The sequence below is a fragment of the Lissotriton vulgaris genome, chromosome 3_1, assembly GCF_964263255.1.
Source record: "Lissotriton vulgaris chromosome 3_1, aLisVul1.2, whole genome shotgun sequence".
Taxonomy (NCBI): Eukaryota; Metazoa; Chordata; class Amphibia; order Caudata; family Salamandridae; genus Lissotriton; species Lissotriton vulgaris.
In genome coordinates, this window is record NC_141689.1 from 2,131,968,129 (window position 1) to 2,131,986,193 (window position 18,065).

The 18,065-nt window shown below is 44.7% G+C and overlaps 1 protein-coding gene across 1 annotated transcript in view; it reads left to right on the forward strand.

Annotated features, from left to right (window-relative positions):
- The window catches only part of ATP8A1 (ATPase phospholipid transporting 8A1), a 780,070-nt gene that overhangs the window by 667,818 nt on the left and 94,187 nt on the right, over nucleotides 1-18,065 (forward strand). The window contains exon 30 of the mRNA XM_086963885.1: nucleotides 10,504-10,582. Coding sequence (XP_086820011.1) covers nucleotides 10,504-10,582 — 79 coding nt within the window. The remainder of the gene's footprint in view (nucleotides 1-10,503; nucleotides 10,583-18,065) is intronic.

An 18,065-nucleotide genomic window follows, 5' to 3' on the forward strand; every position in this document is an offset into this window, starting at 1 on the left:
GGCCCGACCAAGGCGGCGGTCCACACGTGGCGAACGATCAATAAGATACAGGGCTGGCAGGGCAGACTGACGAAATTCACCCCTCTATATGATTCAGATATCTTAGGCAAGCTCTGGCATACCAAGGGTTTCGACAAATGGGACCTCATAGGTATTTCGAGGGTGGGAGACATGCTGGCCAGGGGGGAAGTCAAGACTTTCCCGCAACTACAGGCGGAATACCGATTGGGTGGAACGGAGTTTTTCCGTCATGCCCAACTTAAGCACGCAATCACTGCCGCCAGACCGGAGGAGGGTGAAATCCCCGAGAGCTCTCCCTTGGAGGACAGAGTTCTGGACGGGCATATGCCAGATAGCGCCATTTCTCTGTCCTACAAGAAGCTGATTAATGTTAGAATCGACCTCCTCCAGCACTTGCGGGACCAGTGGGTAGCCGATGGCCTGGAACTGGACGACGAGGACTGGCAGAGTGCTGTGTCCTCCCCTAAGGAGGTCGCCATCTCCTCGCGTCTGCGGCTGGTGCAGTTTAAAATCCTCCACCGGGTGTACGTTACCGGCCCCCGGCTTGTGCGTATGGGCTTCTCGCCTGACGGCTATTGTCGTCGTGGCTGCGGAGCCCTTGCTACTTTTATGCATATATTATGGGAGTGCCCCGTTATTGCCCCTTATTGGGAGAGAGTACACCGAGTGATGAGGGAGGTGACTGGAGTTGAGTTGGCTGCAGAGGCGCGTAGGTGCCTCCTCAATGTCTGGGAGCCGAATGACTACAACACGGCGCAGACTCGTTGGGCTACACTGGGCAACATGGTCGCTAAGAGGGATATAGCGCAGAAATGGGGATCCAACGCGGCCCCCCTGGTGGTGCAATGGAAGGCTAACATGGACTGGTGTATGCTGCGTGAGAAGACTGTGTATACTGCCAGGGGGCGACCTCAGACATGGAATAAGGTGTGGGGGGCATGGAATGCTTACAGAGGTGACTTGTGCCTGCCACCAGAGCCGATTCCCTGCGATGAAAACCTGTCACCGTAGCAGATGACACCAGCTATGCCACTCGTGTTGTAATTCTCCTGTTCCTTCCTCCCACCCCCCTTTTCTACATCCTACTTACGTTCTTTACTAAATCTTACCTGGCCTCTGACGCCTCCTACTGACTCATAGGCATTTCTCCTTCTCCATTGCCTTTCTTCTGCGCCCTCGGGCGCCTCTGTTTAGGTTTCTCTTTGTATATAAAATAAAAAACAACCTGCATTGTTCTGATATGAATCGCTTTGCACACTACTTCTTCTGATACCATGCTGCCTTGCCTCCGGGATGTTAGGCTGAACAGCTGTGTGCTTTACTACAATAAAGGTTTTAAAAATTTAAAAAAAAAAAAAAAAGATCTCCAGTGTATGTTTGTTGTTGCCCTTTGTTTTGGTTTTCGCTTGATAAATGCGGAACTACATGTGGCAAAAAACAAACGGATAGCTAAGATGAGGTCGGTTAATAGGCAAGAAGACTGAGGGATGTAAGCGTTCAGCACTGACGTGTGGTGGTATAGTATTCAGCCTGCTATGGAATGATTGCATTGCAGCGCATGAAGGAATATTTTATATCTCAACAGAACTCTGAAATCATGGCACATTAAAGTACATATTCCGTAGATGCATCGTATATAAAAATCGGTTAGTTCGTTTTTTCCTGTGCATCAGGCGCTCTTAATGTTTTAGCCGGCACTCAAAATGCAAACCAAACATTCTGGCTTTGCCAAGGCTTCTTTTGTCTTTGTCAACATGTGCGCCGCCCTCTTGCTCGGCACGCGCGGGGATAGTTCGTGACCGCTCGGGGGTCCTCTCCCTGTGAATCCGTCACTGCTGTCAGCGCCCAGGCGTGGGGTGATGCTGTTGCCAGGATACCTTTAAATCCAGGGCTGGTAAATCTGTGCAGCCTTCTCGACAGTGGTATTGATTAGAGGGTTTGAACTGTGACCTTTCTCCTCATTGACTGCACCATGACCACCTCTGCACAAGTCATTCAGCAGGAACTTGAGGCGCAAAAATGAGCATGGTTAAACCTGAATATGGGATAAATGTCATTATGGGTGCATGGTGTACAATTAAAAATATGGAATATGGTCTCTTTTTTTAAAACCGCTCATTTGTGGTATGATAACTGAGGTGAAATAGTCTTGCAAAACAGGGTTCCCTTGATGCTTTGTTGAGATGCTTGATAAACGTACGTTGTCGTCTTAGACACACCGGGGCTCCAGGGTGTGTGTGTATGTGACTGCTCCAGAGTGTGTGTGTATGTGACTGCTCCAGTGTGTGTGTGTGTATGTGACTGCTCCAGTGTGTGTGTGTGTGTGTGTGACTGCTCCAGTATGTGTATGTCACTGCTCCAGTGTGTGTGTGCGTGTGTGACTGCTCCAGGGTGTGTGCGTGCGTGTGTGACTGCTCCAGGGTGTGTGCGTGCGTGTGTGACTGCTCTAGGGTGTGTGTGTGTGTGCGCGTGTGTGACTGCTCCAGGGTGTGTGTGTGTGTGTGTGACTGCTCCAGGGTGTGTGTGTGTGTGTGTGTGTGTGTGACTGCCCCAGGGTGTGTGTGTATGTGACTGCCTCAGAGTGTGTGTGTATTTGACTGCCCCAGAGTGTGTGCGTGTGTATGTGACTGCTCCAGTGTGTGTGTGTGTGACTGCTTCAGTGTGTGTGTGTGACTGCTCCAGTGTGTGTGTGTGACTGCTCCAGAGTGTGTGTGTGTGTGTGTGTGACTGCTCCAGAGTGTGTGTGTGTGTGTGACTGCTCCAGAGTGTGTGTGTGTGTGTGACTGCTCCAGTGTGTGTGTGTGTGTGACTGCTCCAGAGTGTGTGTGTATGTGACTGCTCTGGGTGTGTGTGTGTGTGTGTGGGGGGGGCTCTGGGTGTGTGTGTGTGTGTGGGTGGCTCTCTTCTGCCCTCACTCTCCCCTGTGCCCCAGCCGTCCCCTCTCGCGTTTCCCCTCTATTTCCTCATTGGTTCCTCGCTCTGCCTTTCCCTCTCGTTCTTCTCCTCACACCCTGACCAGCTCAACCTCCTCCATTCGCTGTCCCTCCTGCCCGCTCACCGTTGTCCTCACACACCCCTCTCCACTTAGTATGCCCCCTCCTTTCCTTTCTCCCTCCCATCCTCTCACATCCTCCATTGATACATTGTACTCGCCCTATCTTTCTTTTGCTTTCCTCTTCCAAATCTACCGCTTGTTTTTAAAATGTATATTGCCTGTCCACCTCCTGCCCCTTTCCTGTACCCCCCGAACTATCGCCTTCTCTCCCTTTCGTTTCACCCTTCCAGACTCTTCCCCCGTTCTCTCTCTGTCCCCCATTTCTCTCTCTGTCCCCCATTTCTCTCTCTGTCCCCCATTTCTCTCTCTGTCACCCATTTCTCTCTCTGTCCCCCATTTCTCTCTCTGTCCCCCATTTCTCTCTCTGTCCCCCATTCCCCATTTCTCTCTCTGTCCCCCATTTCTCTCTCTGTCCCCCATTTCTCTCTGTCCCCCATTTCTCTCTCTGTCCCCCATTTCTCTCTCTGTCACCCATTTCTCTCTCTGTCACCCATTTCTCTCTCCTATTTCCCATTTCTCTCTCCATGTACCCCCCTTCTCTCTCTCTCTCCCCCCTTCTCTCTCTCTCTCCCCCCTTCTCTCTCTCTCTCTCCCCCCTTCTCTCTCTCTCTCTCCCCCCTTCTCTCTCTCATCCCCCCTTCTCTCTCTCCCCCCCTCTCTCTCTCCCCCCCCTTCTCTCTATCTCCTCCCCTTCTCTCTATCTCATGTTCCTGTGACCCATGGCGTTGGCTGCAGGTGGGTTGGCACAACTCCTGTCAGAGAAGTGTCTCAATCCTGCTGTGGATTAGGGGCACGTGCCCCTGCTTGGTCCATGGTGAGGTGCTTTTTACACAGAAAAAGGTGTCTCTGTTAAACCGTAGTTTGAGAGTCTTTTTAGTTATTGTGTTTTCTTATTGTACAAAACGAATCATGGTGGAACCGGGAATCTTATGCCAGAGCATCCCGGAAAACCCAAAAAGTGAAAGTGAAAAAAACATTTTGGAGAAAAATCACGTGATGTCACAGAAATCGCTTCATCTCTTAGTGGTGTTTAATGTAGGGGCATTTACAAACCCCAGCCCTCACATAAGGTGCCTGAAATGACTCAGACCTGGCAGATTCTCTTGATGCCCATGAGCAACAGTAAAGAGCATGTTCACAGCTGAAGAGTGACCACTTCACCATTCATCCCTTTGTGCCTGCAGACAGAGCTGAATACTTCACCTTTCACCACTTTGCATCTGCAAACAGAGCTGACCACTTCACCAGCTGAGCATCATTTGCATAAGCGTCATTGACACCCCATACTACCGATTTTTTTATTACATATGGTTTCCACAATTACTTAAAGTACGTATGTTGTGATCGGTAGTCTGTCACCTGCTATACATTCCACCATACAGTTTAAGATTCTTTTTGGTATTTGTATTCATCCATTTACACCCTTTTACGTTAAAATAGCTATAGCTTTACTGTATAGTTGCTATAAAAGCTTATAATATGGTACAGTGGGCACTTAAAAAAAAATATCACTCCACTGCTAACAAAGCATGAATAAAAAACATTGCCATTTACAATGCCAGTAGCTCCAACTCCAACAAATGTGAGACCTATTGCAATGTAAACAGCAATGCCATTTATTTAGAAGTAAAAAAAAAAAAAGAAATGTCATGAGCAATGCCAATAGCTCTAACTTTTCCAAAGGCGAAACCATTGCATTGTAAATGCTTGTTTTATAAATTGGAGGTAGTTCTGAAAAGAACTGCTTTTTTTTCTTCTTTTTGTTGTTTTATATTTTTTTAATGTTTTTTTGAACATTTTGTACTTTTTTTGGCTTTTATGAACTATTTTATATATTTTTTTGTTATTTTTATGGGGAGAAACAAAAAACAAGGAATTGAAAACGGCTCAACTGGAGCAAAAAAAAAAAACAGGAAAAAATTATGGATTTTTGGGGCATTTGTGGTTGTCAACAGCACGGTTGATGAGCTTTATGCTTTGCTCACCATGGGTGATGGTTTTCCCACAAAAAATACAAGTGATCTTGTATTTCCCAAACTGGGGTTGAATGTTTGGGACCATCTCTCTTGTCTCTGGTCCCGATGGAGTGGGCTGCTTTCTTTTTGAGGTGCTGGGTGAAGATTGGGGAGGGTTACTGGCCAGTTCTCTCACCTCTGCCGCAGCATAGTTGTTGGGATGCTTGCGCTGCATGTGGCAAATCATGGTGTTATTGCCAAATGAGTATTTTTTGTTAGGGTTCCCCCTTGAAAGTTCCATGTTACAGATTAGGCATCTCACCTTTGGCGCGTTCACCTTTTTTTGGCCACTTGGGATGGAAAAAAACTCCCATACAATGTGTGGCTTTGGCCTATATGGGGTATTGTCTTCTGGCAGGAATGTCCTCCTCCCCTCCTCCTCCTCCTCTTCCTCTTCCTCCTCCTCCTCTTCCTCTTCTTCATCTCCACCAGCGTGGTGGTCCTCTAAGTGGTGGTGGTGGTGGTGGTGGTGGTGGCTGAGATGCTCCTGCTGCTGCTGCTACTGAAGCCTTTTTTCAGTCCAAAAAAGTACAGAGAGGTATTTCAACAGGTCTTCTTTACTCAAAGTACAAAGTGAGAATGAGGAAAAAAGGTGGGGGCTTTCATCATTAGGAAAGAAAACTGTCCTGAACCAATGAAAAGTGTTAATTTCAGGTCACATGACAATGGCTTTCATCATTTGGAAACCAAAACTGTCCTGCACCAATAAAAAGTGTTATTTTTAGGTCACATGACCCGACGCGCTTACGCTATGTGCCCAGGGGCGCGTCGCGTAAGTGCGTCGGATGCTTACGTTGCGCGATCGTATGCGCTCGAGTGCTTCCGGGTGCGTTTACGCTGTGCGTATCACGCGCTACGCGATACGTCACGATGATGTTTTCGTTCGTGGAAAAAGCGCTAACAGGACGCTCACCGGTACGCGCCCTGGGGCACGCCGCAAGACTGCGCTTTCCGGTGCGCTCACCGGGACGCGCACCGGGAACGCTCCAGGGCAAAAAAAAAAACCATGAACAATATACATAAAAAAAATAGTATTACATAAATATACATTATAGGATTCATTATAAAAAATATTACATTTCATAGATATAGAAATTTGCTATTAAAAAACCTATGAAATTCACTGAAAACACCCAAGGTTTCACACCAGTTCTAGTTACGAATTAGCATTTAAATAACCTATTAAATTCACTGAAAAAACCATAGGTTTCACACCAGTTATAGTTAGCTGGAAATTTTACTGACATAAAACCATTGAAATTCCCACGTTATAGTTAGTTGGACTCACTATAACTTGCCTAGCCGGGGAGTCGTCGAAAGCTTCAAGGGCGGCAACCTCTCTCCCCTTGCGTGCGCCGGCCGCCATGGTGTATACTGAATTTCAACTAATATCGTACTCACTCAGTACGGGGGTGCTGCCTATATATATATATATATATATATGTATACACACACGCACTCATACTTACATGGTCTTTCAGTCAGCCATCTGTCGATGTGTTGGTCAGCACAGCAACAACTTTAGGTAACCTTATTTCACTTAATAAGGGATAACTTTTGTTTGGGAGCAGGTAGAAATGTCCTGTTTGATGTCTAAGAATTGAAATTTAAACCCCTTTTTACTGTTAATGTCCGATTTTAAGTCCCAATTCTGAAAATGCAACTTTTAAAAAGTTGGCATTTTCTTGCCCAGACCATTTGGTGCCTGTTTCCTGGTTCACATGACTAGATGTAGTTGGCATTTGGCCTTTGTTTATTCCTCCCAGACAGTATCACAAAGAGGGATGGCATGTTGGCAAGGTGGGTCATCCTGACCAGGTGGGAGGGGCGGAGCTGTCACCTATCTCATTTGCACTTCAAAGGGGCTACCTCAGCACACACACAAAGAACTTTTGTGAATCCAGACCCCTGGGACCAGGGCGGGGAGAGAAGATAATCCAGAACCATATATGGGGAGGAAGTTAATCCCATTTCAAAGCAGGCACTGGTATAAAATGTGGAGCCTATGCTGGCATCAGTTGAGTTTCTCCTGTAAAATTCTGAATTTTTGAGTTTTGCACACTGGACTTTGAGAAGGTAACTTTTTCAGCCGAATTTACCTGGTAACTGTATCCAACTTGCACACCACTTTGGTCAGCCTGAACTTATGACTTTGTCCCGGTCTAGTGCGACCAGATACCCTCAGTAAGCACTTTCTGCTTCTTCATGTTATTCATACTTAAACCTTTGAAGTTATATATCTTTTGTTCTATCAACTGGATTTTTTTTATTTTGTCTCAAATGTTTATTAAATTATACTCTATTTTTCTAAATAGTTTTGGGATTTTTCTTGTGTTGTGGTTTCACTTTATTACTGTTTGCGTTAAGCACATGTTATGTTAGCGACGAGGATTGTGGCTGTTGCTTGAGAAGAGCTTCACAACCCCTTCCCCCCCAAACAGCAAACCGATTCTCACAACCTCTAAGCCAATCAGTGTGTGTCTTTCATCCTTGCTGAAGTGTGCCCACAAGTGGTATTGCTCATGCACTTATCTTTAACACATTACACATGGCATTTTATATATATATACCATGTGATCAAGACTGTAGGAACAGTCGAAACGCGTTATGGCGGACAGGCTCAGCAAGACACTTGAATAAACACCCTGTTATTGCACAAAAATTGGGTTCAACTCTTCGTTCTTTCTTGGCTGATTGTCGGATATAATTGGCGGCACAGGCTTGTGCCAGAACGAGTTCTGTCTCATATATATATATATATATATATATATATATATATATATATATATATATATATATACCACCAGTCCCGCCTCTTCCTAAAGAACGGGTCCGACACATGCATTGGGATCACACCAGGAAAGTTTTATTGCCACCATCCGGACATCACAGTTCCTTAAAAACACCTGGCAGACGCGTTTCGGCGTTTGCCTTCCTCATTGCCAGCATTGTGTTCCTAGGTTCGATAGTTCTGTGTGGGGTGTGGGGTATATCCTGCTCAGTATACTCCCATTGGAGGCAAGCGTGTCAAATCAGAGGCGTCGTTCTTCAAACCTCTGCAGCAGTCCTCGCTGTGCATGCTGGTAGTTTGAGTCCCCACACTGGTCCGTAGTCCGTTCAGATCACACAGGCAGGGTGTGTAGGCAAATCCTTCAAACACGTGGACTCAAGGTACAGTGACCGGTCCGTGCACTCAGTAATGCCCCAACAATTGTCAGCCGTGTGGGTTTGCCCACTGTCTGCTGCGCGATCACATCCTGACGGCAATATATATATATATATATATATATATATATATATATATATATATATATATATATATATGTATATATATATATGTATATATATATATATATATATATATATATATATATATATATATATATATATATATATATATATATATATATATATATATATATATATATATATATATTCTGCGTTGGGAAGTAAAACAATTACGTTAAATTGTGCTCATATAGTTTTAGTCACATTTTTTTGAAGTATTTAGTAGCATATTTCGGAGTTAACGTCGGCAGCAAATATCTTTGAGGGGTTTTCCTCTCGCGCAACAATGTAGCCGTTTCTAAATGTTTTATTTTGTGTTCTTCGCCAAATTATCAACGCATGGGAGTTTATGTATAGGAAACTAAAATCGAAACAGACAAAGCATGTCTGAAGTCAACTTTAAAAACGTTGTCTGGGCTTCCCATTAAGGACACGTGAAACATGTCGGCAGATGTAACGGATAAAAAATTAAACAAAAAATGAGTGTAGGAAATAATGAGGTGGATAGAAAAAGGCTTTATAATAAGCAGTGCAATCGGAGTGGATATTTTTTGTGGGTGTGCGGATTCTAGATCATTGTTGCTCTGACTAACGGTGGTGGGGTTTGTTATGTTAAAAAGGGTGAAAGGCTGCCAGACAGTGCCAGAGGTCAAAGGATTAGCGTGTGACAATAAGCATTGGGCAGGAAAATGCTAAACTAGGGCTAATTTTTCTTGCTCCCACCTGTGCTTTCTGTCAAATAAAAGCCGTGCGGTGGTGACACAGTGAGAATCACAGAGACAGAGGTTAATGGGTAACACCGGTTCCCTTGTCCAAAGCATCGAAGCGTGCACTGTGTCCCGCAGCCCAGTCGTAGTTGACTAGGCCCACAAGGCACCCAGACCACGGGGGCAGTTTTGAGACCGGACCACTTATTTCCTTGTGTTTGAACAGCTTTAAACTATTACTTCAATCCAGCGTGTACAGTGCATGCATATATTTAAAAACCAATTTTCCTAGAAGAGACGATTACTATTCTTCCATCAGCCTGATGGCTATTTATTGTATTTTCGAGCGAGAGAACCCTAGCTCCACCTAAAGCATTCATTCTAGGTTTATTTTTTTATGAGTTTACAACTTTCATAAGCGCTAATACTGTGTTTGCTGACCGTACAATGTTTTGATTCTGTGATTGGGCTGTTTTTAATTGGGAGCATTCACTGATGAAAGACGACGCTAATTTTGGAACATTATAATTCGTTAGAGGTGTACTCGCTGTAAATTGCAGGAAATGTAAAGCAGATTTGTACCGGTTTGTTAATTAAAATAAAAGTGTTCTACATTGTGTGGCATCATCTCCAATGTCTGGAAAGACAGCTTCTATCTACTGTTGTGACTATGGTTATTGATGTATAATTTTCAATAGTTTTAAAACTATTATGTTACTATATTTTGGTAAACTAAAGAAATATATGTTATCAATGCAGAGAAATAGATGTTAAGAGTCTGCAGCAGTTTCTGTGTGGGAATGAATGCCCTTTGCACGTTCCACACTTATTTTTTAAAATAATCTTTGAAATGTTTAAATTTAATAAGAATTACATTGCATCTCAGTTTACCCTCCATTACCTAGCATTCTCTTTTTTAAATAAAATTGTTGTTGTCTTCTTTAAAATGAAAATGAGAACTTAGGATTTGAGACATTTTTTTGCAAACAATATCATGGAATTTAACGTGATCTTGAGATATATTCAGTTAGGGAGAAATCTAATTCAAACGTTTCATTCCCTTAATTTGGGAAAAATGCTAATTACTAATGGCTATGCACTGCTGGCCCCGGTATTTAAATATGATAAAAAGAGTGTTCTCACATAAAGAGTGAAAGGCATCATTTCGGTGGATGGTAAGTTTTTCTAGTCTTTGTCACAATGTGCATAATGAGATGAATTAAAAGTTAGGGTGGGCATATGTTCTCGAGGGAAAGTAGAAAATAAAGAAAGTGTCTGTCAATTCTGTTAGTTCACAGTGGTGGCCTGACCTAAAGAAACACATTTTGCGATTCTTAGTTACAGATAAAAAGAAAGGTCAAAGTTCACAGAGCTAGTTTATCGCTAAAGGTTCTCATGGATTTTTGTTTTCCCTCAGGTTTTCTGGGTTCATTGTTTAAATGGCCTCTTCCACTCAGTGATTCTGTTTTGGTTTCCATTAAAAGCCCTCCAGCATGGTAAGTAGCAAAGAAACAAAATATAGGACAAATGCATTGACCCTTTCGGCAAATTAGGAATCATTAGCTGTCCGGAATGCGCTGCATGTTGTTTTGTTGCATGGCTTTCTCTTCATAGGTTCCCAAGACCAAAAGACCCCTCCGGCGAGGCCGGATTCCAAGCACGGATTTCAAAATGAGGTGAAATTGTACCGGGATCCCACTTGCAGGATCACCCTCGTTTTTTCTCTGTCCACCTCTGCTCTGTCTTTTCTGCGTAAAAATAAGTCTGCTTTTCTGGGAGTTAATTCTCGGCACACAAATAATGCCTTGATTGGACTGGTATGATTTTTGTGGGTTTTGATTTGGAGCTGTTTTGAGGGACAAGGATGTTCCTCCTGGCTCTACAGTCAGGGGTCCTTTTTCTGTGGGGGGTCGGGGGGGGGGGGGGGGCATGGTCGAACTCGGCCACATCTCCTCTAGATGCTGTTATTATCAATCTCAGTGTAACGTCGATTATCTTTGCCAGAGTGAAATTTGAAACTGTAATGTTTGTCGTCCCACTAATGTACAATGATGTTTCCTGTTCATTTTAACACTTTCTTTGAATATGGGAAGGAAAACACCTAGGGCCTTTCGCTCCTCTTTGTGGTAAGAAGAGTGTCCATGTTTAGAGGCTGGCTCGCGCCTGCACCCCTAGACAATCACGTTTAGCCTATAAAGAATTCCTAGTGCGGGATCAACATGCACTCTGCACATCTCGAGCTGCATTGTGGTGCAAACCCCTTTACAGAACGCAGCAAGGCTTTTGCTTTAGGATTGAGACGTGTGGTTTGATTCAGATGCAGTGTGCTGTGGGACATTGCCATGTTCTCCTAGTGTTGGTTTGTTTTATCACCGCTTGGAATTACCAGACAGCTGTGCTCACATCCAAATCTGCACCATTGCTCTCCGCCACCACACGTTTATGCCTTCCACAGGATTTTACACAGAAGTACAAGCCTCTCTCACAGATAAGCCCTTTGATTGCTCGTCGTTTTGGTGAAGAACCTGATTTTGCCCTAGAGCGTTCTAAGAACAGTGGAGCCAGGGTCTTCACCTTAGGGTCTTTTGACCCCTGCTAAGCAGTACACACATTAGTTCCGAAAATTCAGTGGCTACACCAGGTGGCTAGCATGTAGACAGCAAAAGTCGCCCTAGTTACTGCAGCAGTAACCCCAGTTTATTAAAGGTTGGGGTTGTCGATCTGGAAGGCAAGGCACAAGCTAACTGTGCCACCAGTCCTCCTAGTCCCTTTCCACAGTGGCATTAGCCGCCATATTTTGCGACTGAAAAGTGCTCTGTACGGTAATGACTCCTGCCCTGAGTGCCCAACGGTAATGTTGTCTGGTGTAGTGTAGTGTGTGTTAGAGATAGCGGGACACCTATGGTCCCTGACATACTCTTTAGAATAGTGACATAAGTGTTTGGGTGTGGTTCGGAAACTTAATGATGTAGTTAGTTCAGTTAATGGTTACACTATGAAGAATAAAGACGTGTAATAGCGAGCTCCATGTGTGGCTTGATCATTTACATGTGCCCGAGCTGAGGAGGACGCTACATCTTGAGCCCTAATGCCGATTATTTTTGTCATAGGCGAACACAGATTATGCGTGTTCAGCGCGTCATAGGCCTAACAGATTATGTTCTTGTTGGACCAGGAGGAACAGGACCTTTTTAACCTGCCTCACTAGAGTGACACTTACAGGCTCACTCACCTTTGTAAAAGTTCAGCTGCTGTGTGCTTAACTAACCATGGTCTACATCATAGTGCACGAGTAGTGACTGCGTTTGTTGTATGTGTGCCTGGGAAGGGTACCTTACAGGGATAGAGTAGTACTGTGTAGTACATGTGCGATTAGTGCATTTGCTGAGTGTACTTATGCCTGTGAGGAATACATGACATGAAAGATGTGGCGCTGTGCAGTGCATGTGCAATGAAAGCATGTGCTGGGTGTTGTGTTCTTGCATGAAGTACAATACATGAAGGATGAAGTGTTGTGCAACTCGCGCATGGTAGTGTGTGTGCTGGTAGTGCTGTGTGTGTAAATAGCACCATAACCACAAACGGAGAGGCAAGGGAGTGAGGCTACTCTAGCTTCCCTCAAATACATTTAAACTCACCTAAAGTGATGGTCTGAAGTATGCTGTAAAAGAAAAGCAAAAACCTAGCAAGTGTTCACTCTGTCTTTGAATTTACTAGATGTGCTTACAAGAGGGTCAAAGTGGGATATAGAAAATCTTAGTGGAAAATCATTAGATTTTTTAAGAATGCCCTCACTTATTATGTAGTGGCATGCTTCATCATAGGGTCCCAGTCAACACCCAGGTACAGACCAGCACACTGGATGAAGCGCTCATTTTTTTTTGGGGGGGGGGGGGGGAGTGAGGGAGGGTGCGGGAGTGAGGGAGGGATGAAACAAGAAAGAAAGAAAAGTTTTTCAAGTGAGGAATCCCTAATGCAGAAAGAAATACAGATTAAAACTGCCTAAGAGGGTACATTATATACTCATGTATTAATGGTCCCCCTTGACAGTATTAAAAATTAAGTGTTGGGTGAATAGGAGGAGTTACCGTTCCTGTACCCCATCTGCTGTAAATAACACACCCTGGTTGGACATAGAAAACCCTCCGTGCTAAACTGTGCACGCAGACTGCGTGTGTGTGTGTGTGTACACACTCGTGTAGTGAACGTGTGTGTACTTGTAACAGTACAATGCATGGAGGTAAGTGTGCTGTAAATGTACACTTAGGTAGTGTGCCTGCAATGGTAGATTACATGGAGGACCTAGGATCCAGTTTGGGAAGCCCAGGCCTGCCTGGTGAGGACATGAGGAGGAGAATGAGGAGGAGAAGAATCCCCTCCCAGACAGATTTGTGTATTACTACATTCCTTTGAGCTACATAGGACACACATTGGAGTGAAAAGGAAGAGACGCCCTTTACACTTGAAAAGACTGCTCTTTTATTCAGTGAGAGATCACAAGGAAGCGGCCTGGACACATCTTAGAAAGAGAGACGGGACTGATAAGGGAATCATAGGCTGGGTGTCTGGGATTAACCTTTTGATGCACATATCACTGAGGCTGACATCCAAGTGTGAACTTTAGTCACTCCAATGAGTGGTTCGGTGGGACAATCAGTTTAAGAGTCTTGTCTGCTGTGACAGACATCTTTCATGAGGTAAGAAGAAAGAGAGAAATGTCCACTTCAAAAGAAGCAGAATCTCAACATAAAACTTCAAAGACTCAGACCTGAAATACCATTTGGATTCTGGAAAAAGACTATAAGAAGGGGAGATTGAATACCCCAAAATTTGTCATCTGCTAAACTGTCAGACGGGCTGTGTGAGAAGGGGAAGCTCTGCAAGATTTCTGCCTGTGACCAGGAGTACGGGCAAAGGCCTGCTAGTCTCCCTGCTGGGTGAGAGGACTTCACTCAGGACACCAAGATCACCTGCTCTGGAACCTGAAATACCTTTGTCTGCCTTCTTCCCAAGACCCGTGTGCCTTGGTTAGGGAGAGGAGTGCTTTGGAGGGAGGGCAGTTCAGTGGGGAAACCTGCTCAAAGATTCCCCAAGCAAGGTGTGAGGCTGTGCGCCAATCAGGCCGTTGCTTGTGTGCAGTATTGGCTGTGCAACCCTCGTATGCCTGGAGAGGGCTGACTTTTTCTGAGCCGTATTGGAAGCGCTTTGCGGGAAGCACCAGACCGTACCAAACCACCGCGGTGTACCTGTATGCCAGAGGCAGTTACCGGTGAACCGATTTTGGGCCAAGAGCGTGCGACTTGTGACAGCCGAAATCGGCAAGCCCGTATACCAGGAGGGGCCGCTGTAGTGAGGGCAATGGCATATGGAAGGTCTGCACCCTGATCGTGAGGACCACAACAACCCTGTTTGCCAGTAGGGGCTGCTGGAGCACTTTGGCCGGGGTTCGGGATGTCACCTGGACCAAAGGACTCTACTGTGACAAGCGGGTCGAGCCCGCACACTGTGATCTGCTCCTGACCGATTTTATGAGGATCACCAAGACAACGCAAAGGACGTTGTACACTTGCTTGAGCTCCGACAGGGAACCAGAGGATCACACCAGCACCCCCTCTGGTAGGGGAAAGAGCAACTTATCTTTGTGTCTTCTGAGCAGGAGCTACTCCGATACATAAAACAAACCGACAGCGCTGCTTGACTGAGAGAGACTGCGCCAAGGAGATCATCAAAGGCCAGATTTTGCTTCTTTTAACACAGTCAGATGCGGAAGAGGGATCTTTAAATGCTGTATGGATGCTCCCCTGCTTAGCCACTGTAAACTTGATAATAATTAAGTAAAGGTTCAGGGCCGGATCAGTTGTGCTTTCCCCTGTCTGAAGCCATATTGAATATCAAAAATAATCCCATTCTGCTCCGACCAGTCCTGCAATCAAGCTGAAATGACGTACTCCACTATTTTGACTGTGGAATCCAATATTGATCTGTAACATTTTGGGTCTGTCTTATATCCCTTTTTAAAAATCATGATAATCACAGAACAGGTCCATGACAAGGGAATCCCGGTTTTGACTACAGCATTCAAGAACATAGGAAGCAGGGGTGCCCACAGATTAACGTTCAGCTTAAATATATCAATGGGAACCCCATCAGGTCCAGGTGCCTTATTACTGCAAATCCTTGACTTCCTCTGGTTCAAACCAAAGATTAGGATAATACCAGACAGTGGAGGTCTCCTCAATCCCTCTGACAGATACCATAGGTCCATATATTCCTCTAAAATAAGTCACCCACATGTCTGGAGCTATAAAATCATAGATGGCTGGTGAGTCATTACTGAAAAAAATAAAAAGGATGATTGGCAATTTCCCAGAACTTGGCGCTACAATTCATTTGGCATGCTTCTACTAGATTTTCCGAAGCGTCATCACTAAAAACTTTCTTCCTATATTTAATTGCTGCTATTCAAATCCTTTGATAAAAACTTTGTTGAAGATCAGTGCGTTACTTCCTTCCAATGGTTATCTGGTCATACGTGAAGTCAGGGTGCTACTGGGGTATGACCTCTGAATGATAATTGTGTTTCGTATTGATAGGTGAACACTGTTCGTTTTCTGGGGCAGAGTCTCCCCCCCTACACCACTACTGTTCCCAATGGGGATTTCTCCTTGATCTTATTCTGTTTTTTCAAAGTTTTTCCTCAGAACTTTTATATTATTGTTTAGCTTATGTCACATCAACGAATTTATACATATCTTCAAAATAATCCTTCAGATAATTTCATTGTTATTATTCATTTATTCAAGAGCTCATTCATGGTGTACAAATACAGTATTCCTCTCGTATTACACCTGTCCCCTTAGTCTACAAAGCATTTCTACCTTAATTGGTCCTTCAACAGGGGGGTAGTTTCCCTTCTAGATGGAGACGAGGTACACTGGACAGGTTTTCCGGCATGTTTGTGAATCCGCCTACTTTCTTTCACTCTAGCTGCCACTCTAGGCTTAGAATGAAGGGCCAAAACCAAATCATAAGCCATCGAACAGCCCTGGTCAAACCAACCAGAGGAAGCCCTCCTGCCACTATTCCCCGATGAGTGAGCATAACGCTTACTCTAGAATAAATATTAGAAGAAATAGCCACTCAGCATTTCTCTTGCAGATCTACGGATAGACAAGCCTTAAAATCCACATTATCCATGTGTTACCGACTCAATTAGTAGAAGAGGACAGGCAGATCCTCTTCCAGCTTATGGTTCTCCCTTGAGCAACTAGCAGCACATCATTATCCTTTGAAAATGAGTGGTGAACAGAGGGTCCTGCAACATCCCAATATATGGAAACCTTAATCGAATTATGATCAGTCTAAGCTGGTCTAGAAATATTGTACTTTGAAAGGAAAGGGCTGAACTAAGCCAAGAGGAGAACATAATCAATTATAGTATCCACCCCCCTTCCAATGTATGACGGTTCAAAGGAGATATAAAGGTCTTTCCCAAGACAACCCCCAGCCAAATAATGATTTAAAATCACACATAACTTTATTCAACAGATCCCCCGTGGAGTATGCTCGAAGTATAAGAAGTGCTGCTCCACCTTGCTAAGTATCCCACTCACAGTTTTTAACACGCAAGTGCAAGTTGAAATCACCCACAATGACCACTGGAATAAACTTACTGAACTCTCCTTTCAGCCGATCTAAAAAAGTCTGTAGGCCCACCAACTGTGTTGAGGTCTCTAGTGATGCGTTAGTGTTATGAAAATTCAACAGAAGGACACTATCAGCATTAGAAAGCAAAAGCTTTACTTTTCTTAGCCTCTTGCATCCTCCTTGTCGACTACGCCAGATGGCACATGCATGTTCTGCAGTGAGTGGAAATTGAAGTTCAAGTAGGCCCAGTACCTAAGTAATCTCACTGCATCCAGATTTTGCTAGAGGCCAATCAAGTTGTGCAGCAATGGCTGCTCAAAAGAAATTTGTCCAGCAGCAGGCCCTTCCCCACCCAGAGATGATGGGGCTGACAAATGTGTCACTATTAGGTTGGGAAGGTCATCTGGTAGAGAGGTGAAGATCATAAGACTCTTTTCTCTAATGGAAAACTGGCTCCAAATCAATCAGTTGGAGTTGTGGGCCATTTGTCTTGTGCTGAAAGCCTTCCTGCCATCTTTCAAGGGGCGGCATCCTTGAATTTCACAGCGGATGTGCTAAGCAGGCGGCACCTGGCGAATTGCATCTACATCATGAGGTGGAGCAGGGCATCTTCCGATTGTCCGGAAAATCCTGGCTCAATTTTTTTCACCTCTGTCAAGAACACTCAGATCAATGTTTTTATGTGTTGAAGATTCCAGGAGAACGCTCACTAGGAGATCAGTTCCATCTGGAATGGAACATGGGACTCATGTACACCATCCTGCCTCTCCTTCGCCAAATTCTGAACAAGATCAGCAGAACCCCAGCTCAATCTTTTCACCACAGCTGAGGGCACTCAATGTCAGCACTTATGTGAGTTGGAGCTTCCTGAGCAGCTCTGGCTGGGAAATGCCTTCCATCTAGAATGGAGCTCAGGAATCCTGTATACTTTCAGCTACTGCAGCTACATCCCCAAATTCTGAAGATCAGGAACGACTGGGCCCAAGTCATCCAGCAGACTGGGCCAGGAGAGCGTGGTATCCGGAACTCCTGGGCATAAGCATCTGTTCTCCGATCAAGCTGCCGCTTCGGGAGGATCTTTTGGTAAAGCAGCATGGCAGGGTGTTGCACTTGGGTCTGCAGACTATGCATCTCCATATTCCGAGGTTTAGCAGTAACAGCTGACCTCCTTCGGCCTTCACCCTGAGGTCACTGATGTCATCTTGGCATTAAGGTGTTCCTCTACAATTCATTGAACACCAGTTGTTGGGACAAGTTTGTCGATTGGTATGGCACCTTATAAATCGACCAATTACAGACAAATGTATCCAAAGTTTTAATTTTATTGTCTGT